The following is a 13,804-nucleotide window of genomic DNA, read 5'->3' as shown; positions in this document are numbered from 1 at the left end:
CAACAAAAGAAATACAGACAGAGCTAGCAGCGCAGCACTACCAAGTACAACAAGTTCAACAGATGAAGAGAAGAGATCCGAAAACCTTCATCAAAACACCGATGCCACTGTACCTAGTTACATTGAAGAAAGGCGAGACAACAAGAAATATATACAGCCAAGATCACCTCCTGAACTATGAGATGAAAGTGGAATCATACCGCTCTCCAGGTATACTGCAATGCCACAGATGCCAGAGGATAGGGCATTCCCAGAGCCAATGCAAGGCTCAACCAAGATGTGTGAAATGTGCAAACAATCATTTCACAGCAGAATGCCAAAAGAAAGACCGAAAACTCCCTGCAAGATGCTGTAACTGTGGAGGAAACCATCCGGCCAACTACAGGGGCTGTAAAATGTTCCAATCAATACATCAGATGAAACCAAAACCCAAGCCAGATGATGGGAAGGAACAACAGAAACAACTACCATTCAGATTACCACAAGAGAAGACACCTGCGCAGACTACACCATCGACTACCATGAACTACAGCCAGACACTTCAGGCTCCAACTGAAGAGCAAAAAGAGACAAATGAAATCATCAAATGGATACTGGCAAAACTGCAAGACCAGAAAATAAGAACGCTTATCAGAACGGCGAAAGACAAGATAGAAAATACGAAGAACGAATCAGATAGAACCGTCGCAGTCCTCCAGGCACTCGTCGAGTTCGTCACAGAAATATTCTAAACAGACAACCAACAACAACACAGATACAACACGAAATGTCATAGCAAAACGGCCCTTTTAGGACCAATAACTAATGATAGGCCCTTTTGAGGACCAAAATTCTGACGGCCCTTTTGAGGACCAAAATTCTGTCGGCCCTTTTAAGGACCACAACACTCAGTTCGTAACTGAACTGCCATCACAGACCGAACCTCGAGCGACAGTTGCAGAGGTAACAGAAACCAATTCATCGCACTACGCCACTACCACAACTATAAAACAGATGGGAGTCAAGGAAACGATGCTTGTACAGAAAAACTTCAAGAAAATTCAACTGTCAACTGAAGGTGTGATTCGAAGATTTGATACCATTTAATTTATTATTGGCGTTGGCATCATTCTAAAACTGTCAAGCAAGGATCGCTGCGATGGCGTAATGATCACACCGTGCTTTGTAAGCAAAGGGTCCTGGTTCGATTTTCGGGAATTGCACAGAAGTTCGGATTAAAAATTTAACTTGTAGATGCAGACTTGATAGGCTATCTGATTTAACCGTGAGGCGGGTGAGGGGACAATCACTGGTTTCAGTCTGTTCGGATGGTTGAATCATGTTGTATCAAACTGTAATGAGAATATTCCTGTTGAGATAGCATTTCTCTCTCGATTATGCCATGGATTCAGCTGCGGCGATTGGGTTCCAAAACTAGGGGTACAAGGTGCCAAGACGGGGCGGGGGGGAAGGGGGACAGTTTGCTTTCCCTCGTAGAAAAGATTTAGTATAGTGCGAGGGCAATTGCGGTGGCTCAGTCGGTAACGCGTCTGACTACCATGCTAAAGGTCGCGGGTTCGATCCCCGGCCGGTTCAAATCCGGGAACTTTTCTAACGATGGAAGCGGCCCCGGCGCCCACCCAGCGTCGAATAACATGGGTACCTGGGGAAACCTAGGGGGTAAAGGCGGTCAGGGGCGTGGTGCTGATCACATCATCTCCACTCACGACCGTATCAAGAAAGTGTGGGGCGTTACCCCCACACCCCCTATACGCCTTCATGGCGTGGAACACTTTACTTTTTACTTTACGTGGGGTGTAGGGCAAATGCCCCTCCTCGCCTCGTCTAATCGCCGCCACTGCATGGATTGCATTTATAACTATCGGTGTCGTCCCGATGAGCCTTTGTGCATGACGTATTTCTAGATGAGGGTTCACAGAGTACCACGGAGGGAATGCAATGGATTTGGTACTCTATTAATTAAGAAATGTTATTTATAGGAAAAACAACGTCCATGTTAATATGTGTTGGCGACTTTCCATCACTCACTGCCCTCGTGAGAAGTGTTTTTGTCCATCATTGACCTCTTGGGGTCATGGAGAGGAGTCAGGGGTTTCCTGCCGCTGATAGCTTTTTCTAGAGCGAGTGGGACAGTTACGTGCTGTGCTTCGCGTCTACTGGGTGTGTTAAAAAGATCCAGCACCCATTGTTTCTGTTCAGTGTCTTTGATAGTTGTGCCCAGTGATAGTCAGAAGAGATTCATGCCTTGCGCGCATTGTGCTTGTCGCAGGGGTGTCGTGGGTGAAGGTTCTTGTGCTGAGAAACACTTTCTGTAAGTGACTGTTGAGGATCTGTATTCAGTGAGAGCCTTTGAAGACTGTTCTAAGGAGTTGTAGTGGTCTTGAAGTGCTTTGCGGAACTTGATATGGGTGCAGGAGGGAAGACGTTCTTCGCACGATACTCAGACAAGCTGTTCCTGTTCCCGAGGCACCTAACCGTTCTAGCTTCGTCGGTGGCTTCTGCTCGCACCTTATCAGCGTGGACCGTAGTGCACGTTCTGCTAAGAGTCACGAACTATCTCAGCTCCTGCCTTGGGCCTTAAAGTTCGACAGGTATCGATCACTCCCTTCTGGAGTTGGAAACTACGTGCCAGACTTCTCGTCCCGTCACGAGGCGTGCTGAATCTTGCAGAACGGCGAGTCCCATTTCATTCGCGAGGAGTTTACGAAAGGTCCGGTGCAGAGACGAGTCGTAAATAACTTGTTCTTCAGCGCCCTCTTGCAAGGGTTGCAACCCTTTCCAGTGAACCATGAAGGAGAACGCCACCGTTGGGATAGTGCGTACCGCAACTTTGACGATGCAGATCACCATATTCGTCGGGATTGCTGCGTACAAGGTAACAAAGCACGTAATCTCATTTGAATCTCCTTACATATAAATGCAACAGTGGATTCCCCTCCACTGTGATACATTCACAAGCACGTTCTTTGTTTATATTTGGCTTCTGTACACGCATAAGTTCGACGCCTGCCATGGGCTGTTCAAACGCTGGTGGTAGAATTTCAAGGTTGCGCGTGCTTTATCGAAGAACGTGTGGAACAGAAGTGTACAGTGGGATCCACGAGTATTGCCGTGCAAATTGTCCATGACTATTTTCATTAACTTTGCTCTTACATCCTCGGTGTGTGTTTTTAGACGATGGATTTTTTGCATACTGGTGCAGAAGTCGTCAACAGCTTGTTTTGAGTTTTCATTTAATCCTTGAAGCTCTTCTTGGGTCAAATAAAGTGCGCGAACATGGTGATGGACAATTTGCACGGTAATACTTACGGATCCCACTTTACATACCAGATTTAAAAAGCGTGTGTGTGGAAATTGAGAAACTTGTAGACCATACGGTCCTTAATTTTAGTCACTTCTGTTTTGTCCATTTCGGGATAGGTAGTCCCTGTCCATTAGTGTGCATGTGTGTTATGTACGTATATATATATTGCACAAATCAGGATCTTATTGTATAAGATTGTTTGAGCCCTAAACATTAGTCTAATATCCCCATTAAATCCTAAATACGTATGAATACATAAGAAATTGGATCATTTTAGAATTATCAGGGGATCTTACGGATGTACAGCAACTCTGACAATAACGAAATGATTAGCAGAAGGTTTGGACCTAAAAGGGGATAAGGAGACAGGTGAGTGGAGAAGGTTACATAATTTAGAACTACATAATTTGTATTCATGTCCAGATATTATTAGAATCGTTAAATCAAGAAGACTTAGGTGGGCAGGCCATGTGACACGAATAGGAGAGGATAGAAGAGTTTACAGGATTCTTGTTGGAAAACCTGATGATAAGAGACCTGTAGGAAAGCCAAGACGAAGATGAAGAGATAACGTTGAGATGGACCTAAAGGAAATCGGTATGGATGGAAAAGAGTATATAGATCTTGCTCAGGATAGGGACAGATGGAAGGCCTGTGTTGCTGCAGCCATGAACCTTCGGGTTTAAGAAGGCTAGAGAGTTAGTTAGTTAGCAGAAGCATATATCATAGATTGGTTAGACTAGCGAAGCTCAAATGCCACAGACTACAATACAGAGAAAAAAATCAATTCGAAATTGTACATAAAATTGATCATTTCAACAAGATGATGCTTCAGGAGTTGGCAACTTGTCCAAATTATTATGACAACACTGCTGGTTCAGACAGTCTTAAATATTACCATGAAAATTTTCGTACTCTATATTGTTTTCGAAAGTTAGACAATCCTATTTTTGACATAATGGCCTTCTTATTTAGTCATTACATTAAACATATATTTTATTTCTTCATTTGATTTTCATTTCTATGCGCATGGGTCAACAATTTTAATAATAATTAATATTATTTTGTAATTTCTGATCTCAATTTTTATATATATATATATTTTTTTCTTTTCTTTCAATTCGAACACTAGAGTATGGTGAGAGACAGCGCACATCTTGAACTCTGCATACGTTATTGATCTGAGCACTATCAACTTGTATTCGACGTTTCCAATGACTCGTATTCCTATTTTCTTTTGGAAAGGGTTATACACAGAATATCCGTAGACCAAAGCTTTGCACATTGCGGATTTGGAATTGATACCATGCCCTCTGTACTTCGTTGCAGAACTACCGAGTGTGCAAAGAGCTGAAAGAATTGTCCATGTTTTACTAAATCTTGATCGACAACTGCGCATAATGTGCGCATAGTACGTCGAGCACAAAGATGTACCGATTGCGAATGGTTGGTAAGTTTTATACACTTGTATGTGCTTAGAGGAATTGTCATTGTATCGGCAAATATGAAAGATACAGGCTTCAATGTCGGAGTGGAGTTCTACGTGGAGTTTCTCAATGCATTAGTGTTCCTCTTTTAGCCCCAATCAATATGAAAGAATGTATTGATCTTTAGATTTATTTAAGGCAGGCAAGCTTCGGTTCCTCAGGCTTTTCTTATGACTAATTCTTTGACGTTTATTGGACAAAATAAATAGGTGTAATTCACGGGCGTCGTTAGAGGGGCCAGTGACAGAACAATTCCAACTCAGATAGTTTCACAATTACAACAGAATCAACAAACTTGTTGTATTTTATATATTCAAAGCATCGCGGTCCATTATTTTAAGAGAATACTAAAAGTTTAAGGATATTTCAGAAAATGAAAACTGTTCAGCTAAAGCTAAAAAAACTTATTATTTAACGGCGATTTTAACAGTCGGTTAGTTTTAACAAAGGTTAGACAAAAGAGTGCCTCGAGGCGATAACTCAGTGTTAATTTAACAACTTAAAACCTGACGAACGTCTTAGGACATTCACCCCTTTTTGCTTCTTTTCCTTAATAAAAGCGCAGAGGGAATATTCCTTCTTTACAGACTAATATTTCCGGTCACATGGTTTGGTGCAAGTGTACACGGAAGTGTGATTCGGGAATACTGATAACAGATGGCGTTTGTGAGTCAATATTGTTTGTAGTTCTGTATTAATCCTTCGTTGCTGATCACTTCTGAAATCATTCCATTTCCTTATTGACAATGGTATTTGATTATTTTATCTATGAATTGAAATGTTATATAATTTTACTCACTAGTGAGTATTTTGATGCCAAATTCACTATCTTGATTCTTTCCAATAGAAATGAAATATAACTATAAAAGTGGTATTGTCACAAATGCAATCTTAAATTCTTGGTTGATCATATGGTCCAAATCGGGTAGAATAAGGAAAGCAGGGAAATATCAATTCAACGAAACACAGATGTACATTTAACAGTTAAACGCAACAGTTTTCTCGACTGTTTAGCGTTACTCGCTACGAGATCATGAGTTCTAGTTTCCAATCGTACAGATTTCATCGTGTTTCTTTCCCCCTTTTATTTTATCAACTCAGTACTTCATACAGTATTCATTCGAGTCGCGATAGACAAGCAACGTAGTTAAGTCCAAGGACTGAAGCATGTGTATATTTTTAAACAGGTTGAAACTTCGAATGAAAGAAGTCTGCTTCAGACTAAGATGTGTATGAGGTTCGTTACATACTTTCATAATGACAGACTGACTGGCTGAAGACAGAAGAAAGAAGCAACACTTTCAATGGGTCTGGCTGCATTCATCTGTGCCAATATTCATGTCTGTGAGCAAGAAAAGACTCTTTTGCGTAAGTCTTGGACTATTTTCAAAGCGTACCTTGCGAAAAACAAAACCTTGAAGCTATTTGTTTTCTTTCCGCTAGTGCTAAGTCGTGTATTTACGCAGATACTGACTGTTATGTATTGACATAGAACGAGATTGTGCAGTTACGAGTATAAACGATACCGACTATTCCCGTGGATGGCCCACAAGTTTGTGTAAAAACATTGTAAAACGATAAACGATATTATTTCATAATATTAGTCACAATATATATTTCAACAGTGTATTATCCATTCTTGTAGTATGACTTACGATTTAATATATCTTATACAGATACTAGATGAGGAAGGGTTTACCAGGAAAATATATATATTCGGGTAAAAAACTCGACGAAAATTTGTCGTGCTATTATGTTTCTATTAAAATCACGTTATTCTGTACACATTTATCAATTTCTTATGTAAGGGCATTTACATTATTTACTTGAAGAATGATTTTATTCACGTTATTGTAGTAGAAACCCATTTAATTTGGTTATTATTGCAATTGGTGTTCATTTCAAATAGAAATATTAGTGTTTGTGATTTTCAAATTTGTAGAGAATTAATTTCATGTACAATGCTAGTTTTTATTTTATATTTTTGTTCTTTCTATCCAGATTATTCAAACGTCGTTTTCTGAAGCTATACAAAGCTAGAAGTTTTTGTTTTTCCGAAGTAATTTATTAAAATTATTATGTCTGCCAGTGGAGGCAGTGTACTTAAAATGAGAATTTAAAAAGGCATGCATTAGAACTGCACCACTTTCCCACCTATAACAACGTGAGAGCCAATCAGATGATGCATCGAAAAGCAGAAATGTGAATAGTGCAACACTCACCACCCACCAAGAATTGGGGCGAAAAAAATATTTTGGTATACCTTCTCGACAGCATTGGTATTGGATAGGGGTTGGGGAGTCGAACCTGTCCGTCGACCCCCACCCCCTGAAATTGGCTTCGTTCATTTTAAGTTACAATAAGATAGAAAGCTTGTTATTTTTATTTTTAATAACAGTAATAGTTAGTTTGTATTGGACAGGTTAACTATAATATAAAACTGTGTTACATCGAATAAAACAGCGTAAAATACAAGAATCGGTATATGTTTTCACATTGAACCATTTAATCCAGAGTGTAAATAGTTTGACAGGTGTACAAAATTCCGAAAATTAGATTTTTATGCGAGAGATCACACAACATAAACTTTGCGAAAGTTAGTAACACAATACAATAACTATTCATTTCAGTGCATTAACTCTATGAAACGTAAACATCTAATGATAAACGTTGTGCTAGATATTCGCATTTCATGGATCGAGTAGAAGTGTGTATCTCCCAATGATATAATAAAAATACAATAAATTTGTAATAATATTGGTGTATTCAATAGTAATAATCATGACCACGAGAATTATTCTAATTATTATTTCTACTGAAAAAATTTCTGGTGACACGCATGTTCGACAGCAAAATATTTAAGACTTTCAAACGCTTGTTTGTACTCCATGAAACTAAAAGGACTACAATTCTTCTAACTTTCTATTCAAGCGGTGCCAAGTAAACAGCAAGGATGAGGACACAAAGAATGAAAAGTGCTTATTGTTACTTCATTGCAGCCTTGTTGCACACAAAGTACGATAAACTCTGTGTCAGAATTCAAGGCAAGTAGAAGAAGATAGATAAAGACTTTAATCTGCTGTATATTCCTAAAATATCCATTATCGTCATTTACCCTCTGGGGAGGCTTTGGTCTTTCAGATAAACAAACCAGAAATACACAGAGATAATAGCTTCATGAGAGACTGGCGGATGATTAAGAGCGCTGCTTGCGCCTTGGGATGGCCTCGCCTATGGAAGAAGCGATAAACTATAAGGTCATGAAAAGACATTTGAAGGGAAACTAAGAACAAATTAACAAAGAACATAGAGTCGTGTATGTTAGCGACATACCCAGCGCCAGAATATTGAAGTGCAACGATTTTTTTAGGTAGGGACTGGATTGGGAGGGGAACCTTTTATAACGTTCGGGACTGAAGAAAAATCGCCATTAGTGTTGCCCACGGGACGAGACGGGACAGGCTTTTAAAAATTCGAGACGAGACGAGATTGACCATGTGTCATAAGACAAACGAATATTTTCGAGACGAGACAGCATTTCCACGAGACTCCACGAGACGAGACAGGCCAAAGTCTCGTCTCGTGGGCAACACTAATCGCCATTCCCTAACCGGGACGGAATATTTTCGAAAATCTGAATTCTGCACACTATTTCTCCTTCAAATGATTGTTTTTGCACTTGTGGAATAAAAACTGATAATTTTAAGAAATTTCAGATACTATAGTGCAGAAAATAGCAATAAATCAACCGATTTTACTACGATCCATTGGAATTTCTCGACTGTTCGGACGGCTCCCGGGTTCGATACCCGATGGAGGCACATTGCACAGTGGTTCGAATCGCACTTCAAACTGTAGGTCCGGTCCCGATTATCGTATGTGTGTGAACTTAAAACAAACTCGGACTCTACTATTTTAGACCCCGAAAAGCCGGGAAATCATTTCTGACCTTGATAATTCACCTGCCGTCATTTTGAATTACTTTGAAAGTGAAAACATGGATCAGAGGTACTATGAACGAGAGCAGATTAAGTGCTCTCGGTTTGATTCTGTACATCTTGAAATAGTACAAAAGAAAAACGAAACTGCTAATCAATAAATTGATAAGCATTTATGGAAAGGAAGCAATGCTAATTCATCTATTTAAATAGTGGACTAAGTCTGAATTTGTCTACAACGCCAAAGTATTTTCAATTGAGTTTGAATAAATAAAGGTTTCTACGACTGAAGATATGAAATCTTACTCTGCCCCTGAGAAAAAAAATTCTGCGGTCGTCTTGATATCTGCACGTTACTTACTCGACTCTGCTTATCAAAACCAATGTTTTTTTTTTGTTGTTTTTAATGAAATATTGGTTAAAGAACGAGGTTTATAGCCTAGAATCTTGAATAAGCTTGGTAAGCAAATATATCCTTTCGCAATGCTTATAACAGGCACTACTAAGACGAAGCGAATCTAAGTAGGACGGATATTAAGAAGGAACTAAACGCGGTCGCTTAACAGGAATCACTACACATTTTGCGTTAGGTTATCAAAAGAGATAAGGCTTTTCACGGAACAGCACGTGCTGCTTCTTAAAACACATTCGGAACTTCTGCCTGAATATATATAAAATCCCGCTGGACAAGGAACCCTAATGAAAGGAACGTCTGCTCAGTTTCCGGACGAATAGCAAATTCTCGCTACTTGCGTCGTCTTCTTTTAGACGTTTTCCTTTCACAGAATATTACGTGGCTCGAGTCTTGGAGCTGCTTTTGGCACGTAGCGGAATGATTGCATTATTTGCTCCGTCTCTGCCAACAGCTGTTACGAAAGGTGGATTCGAAATTCCAGGTCAACGGGAAATTCTTTGTTTACCTCAGTTTTCCTTGGAAGATGTGAGATCCACACGTGGACAAATTGCAATAAAACAAATATACTATTTTAATCGCCACTTCCTGGCCGATTTAGCACCAGGAAGTGATGAAAAGGGATGCGTCGTTCGATGAATTTCCGAACGCCAGACATCTTTCGAATGCTGTTCTCAATATGATGTTTTTCAGGGTTGCCAGATCGAATCTTAAAGAAAGAACAGGAAGTTTTTCTGTGTTTTCATATGGATGCAACTAGATTGTCAGCGTTGGAAGAACTCTATTGTTTCTCGCAGTACTCAACAGTACGCCTTACCTGCTATTTTATCATAGCTAACAATAAACACAATCATTTGTGCTAACGAAAGAAATATAAACATACACGAATGTATGATCACGTTATGTACACTGTACATTTGTTCAGTATCTCCTATTATTAACCTGGAATCATCAATGGCGTCACCATAGCAAACTGATGAGCCTCCCCGATGGCGCAGTGGTAGCGTCGTCTCCTTGTATTCAAGGGGTCCATGGTTCGATACCCGGTGGAGGTACATAGTGGTTCGGATCCCACTTTAAACTGTAGGGTCAGTCCCGATAAGCCTTTCTGTGCATAAAGTGGACTTAACAATTTATTCATTCATAGCAAACTGACTTTTGAGGATGGTGCGGGCATTTTTTTCTTCAGAAATATTGCACTGGAGATGTATAGCATTTTTTTTTAAAATAAAGAAATATTAGCTATAAATATTCCACGCGATAATTTTAAATCGTTTATCCCATGTCTGAGGAAATGTTCCAATCCTTCTTAACTTGAAAGGTTTGCACAATGGATTTTCTTTGATAGAACTTGGATGTGATGATGTATTTAAGTCGTGTCTGCGTCACATGGAAGCCAGGAATGAATGCAGTAGGTCCTGTGTGAGACTTTGGGACAAACTGTCTTATGTTTGACATACGTCTTAATCAGAGAAGCTCAAATTTGAGGTACAAAATAATTATATCAACCTACAGTACGTTCGAGAAAGTACTTTTGGTCGAGAATGATTGTATTGGAAGTCATAAATTCAGTTACCACGTTTTGGCACACGAAAAAGTACACAATTTGCTACATTTTAATAAACATCATCGTTATTAAACTTGAGTCGAGATTGCGTGATGTTGTTTTAAAAGTTTTGTAGAAGGATATGACAGGGTTTATAATACTAGGTGTAAAAGTAATTTTGAAGTTTGGATAAACTAATAGACTCTTTGTAACGTAGCAGGAATTGTTAATTTGTGAGAAATGACGTCTTGGAAAGTTGTAAAAGCAAGGGGGGTTAGTCAAAGGAAGGTTTATTATTGTTATTACTGTAATTATTATTATTAGTTACTACTGCTACTACTTCACAAATCATAAAATTCAAATGAAATTGAAAATACTTTGGCGTTGTATACAAGTTCAGACTCTTCTACTATTTAGATAGGAATTGCATTCTCCGTTCTTCCTTTCAATAAACTTCTATCACATTGTTGATGAACAGTTATTTGTCTTTTTGTACTTGTAACAATGCACAGATATCAATCAGTCTAAGACTGTCCTTCATGGTACCTCTGATCCATGTTTTTACATGCCAAAGGGTATTGTAAAATAATAATAATAATAATAATAGCTGATGTAACTTACGACCTGTAAGTCACAGAAAACAATATTTTTCGTTGCAAAATATCTGTACAATTTCACCATTCAAATTATATTCTCTTTCCAGAAATCTGGGGTGGGGGACACCTTGTGTACAAGTGGAATGTCTTTTCCCCGAAGAGTTTATAGATGTGTAGAGGAGAAAGGATATTGTGGAAGTCCTTAGGCATATGTGGAGGTGTAATTATGTCGCCAAAGCGCCAAAGCTAACCCACCTAACGTACACGCAAGCACGTATCGGGCTTGCACAACAAGAACTTGGGCCACAAAATGTTATGTGTGACTTGAACCGAGTGTGACATATTCAGCAACAAACAGGCGAATCAGGACTGCACGATGACATCTTCTCACGCTGCTGCTTGTTTGCTTCGAAAAGGCATTCATTCCATACATGTCTCCTTGAAACGAGAAATGACCTATGTCAATGTCAAAACTGTCGCTGGATGTGCCAGCAAGACATAAGCTGGAGTCTTAATTCGGTTAGGTATTGTCTATTTCGAACTTCTCCTTAAAATGTGGGGGCCTCCCCGATGGCGCAGTGGTAGCGTCGTCGCCTTGTAATCAAGAGTTCCCGGGTTCGATACCCGGTGGAGGCAAGTGGTTCGGATCCCACATTAAACTGTAGATCCATTCCCGATTAGCCTTACTGTGCATAAAGTGGACTTAAAACACCAATTCAACAACAACATTCCTTAAAATGTGTGCAAGGTGATTATACATTATTGGGCACATTTCAAGGATAAATAAAATAAGAACTAAGTACCCTTATTTAGTTTGTTGTGTTTAATAGAGCATGTTTAACATATGCGACTACCAGGACTTCTCGTAAAGGCACCTCGCACTCAATCCACGTAGTCTTCGGAGACCGGTGGTCTGCCAGCATGAGTTATCACAATGATCTGTTAAAAAGAATCGCGAATCGGTTCGATAATTGATGAATTAGTTCTTTAATTCCCTTTATGCACCGAAAGGCTGATCGGGAGTGAACCTACAGTTTAAAGTTGGTTCAGAATCACTGTGCCTCCACAGGGAATCGAACCCGGGACTCCTTGATTACAAGGCGACGATGTTACCACTACGCCATCTGGGAAGCCTCGATTCTTAAACGAACGATTCCCCGCCAGAGATTATTGCCTCCACATTTTGGTGCGGACTTGACCAAAGGCAGTGTGGACAGGGAGAAAGAAAGCATATGACGTCATTAGCTTTCACGACACTTCGTATCCCGATAAGTGCCGGTGCATGAGCGCGATTCCGTGGAAAGATGTCAAGGGAGCAAAATAATCGATTCGACCTTTCTTTTCTGGAACACAGGTGACGTCCAAACATGTTTGAGCAAAACGTTACGTTTCATCCCCCGTCGAATTTCGTCATCGGTCCGGGAAGCGACCGATTGCGTTCCTTTCCCGAAATGACTTTTCCTGTGTGGATGAAGAGAGAAAGAACTACGTGGCTGTACCATTGTCGACCTGTAATGATTCACTCTCCTAGTAAGGTTTACAGATCAGCGCTGGTCAGCAGCCCAGAAGTGTTGCCAGGTGCTAATATTTTATTCAAACTCGTTCTTCGCATCTAAACTGCTCTGCTGATATAGATCCCTTATTTTGCCTGGACAAGATTCAGCCCAGGTTGTTCTACCACATATTACATAAATTTCATCAGAGCGTGATTGTAATGAAGGTGTCTCAGGTTCGATTCCCAGACAGGTCACCAGTGATTGGATGACGTAGTGGTAACGTCATCGCCTTGTAATCAAGGGATCCCGGCTTCGATGCCCGGTGGAGACACATGGCATAGTGGTTCAGATTTCACTTTAAATTGTAGGTGCAGTCCCGATTAGCCTGTCGGTGCATAAAAGTGGACTTAAAACCCAACTCAATCAATCAATAAATAAACTGTAAGTTCAGTTCGGTAACCAGCAAAGTCGAAAATAAGTGATGAAGCTATCATTGTCTCAAAAAAATACATGAAGTATTAAGTCCACATTTCGTGTACACCAGACCCATCTGTTGGTAAATCTTCTAGTTGAGTCAATGGACACGCATGTGTATTATAGTTCTTACTAAACTTTACCGTAGCGTTGTCTCCCCACTTCCCTTTCTCTACATATCTTCTCTTTCTTTTTCTCTGTCTCCCCACTTCCCTTTCTCTCCCTATCTTCTCTTTCTTTTTCTCTGTCTCCCACTTCCCTTTTCTCTCCCTATCTTCTTTCTTTTTCTGTCTCTCCCCATTTCCTTTTTTCTCCCTATCTTCTCTTTCTTTTTCGGTCTTCCCACTTCCCTTTCTCTCCCTATCTTATCTTTCTTTTTCGGTCTCCCCACTTCCCTTTCTCTCCCTATCTTCTCTTTCTTTTTCTCTGGCTCCCCACTTCCCTTTCTCTCCCTATCTTCTCTTTCTTTTTCTCTGGCTCCCCACTTCCCTTTCTCTCCCTATCTTCTTTCTTTTTCTGTCTCCCACTTCCCTTTCTCTCCCTACCTTCTC

At 40.0% G+C, this 13,804-nt stretch overlaps 1 protein-coding gene across 11 annotated transcripts in view; it reads left to right on the top strand.

Moving 5' to 3' along the window:
• Positions 1 to 13,804, top strand: part of dnc (phosphodiesterase dunce) — an 865,583-nt gene that overhangs the window by 780,051 nt on the left and 71,728 nt on the right. Inside the window, exon 1 of one of the 11 annotated variants that reach the window (XM_083132947.1) lies at positions 2,146 to 2,875. The exons of 9 other annotated variants lie outside the window; for them this stretch is intronic. In XM_083132947.1, coding sequence (XP_082989073.1) covers positions 2,789 to 2,875 — 87 coding nt within the window. In that variant the 5' untranslated portion in view covers positions 2,146 to 2,788. Of the gene's footprint in view, positions 1 to 2,145; positions 2,884 to 13,804 lie in introns of those variants that run through there. One more of the 11 variants, XM_083132953.1, reaches the window with a different exon arrangement.

This window comes from Lepisma saccharinum, chromosome 1, assembly GCF_977018435.1.
Source record: "Lepisma saccharinum chromosome 1, izLepSacc3.1, whole genome shotgun sequence".
Taxonomy (NCBI): Eukaryota; Metazoa; Arthropoda; class Insecta; order Zygentoma; family Lepismatidae; genus Lepisma; species Lepisma saccharinum.
Note: the sequence above shows the minus strand (reverse complement) of the source record. Positions and strands in the feature narration are given on the sequence as shown.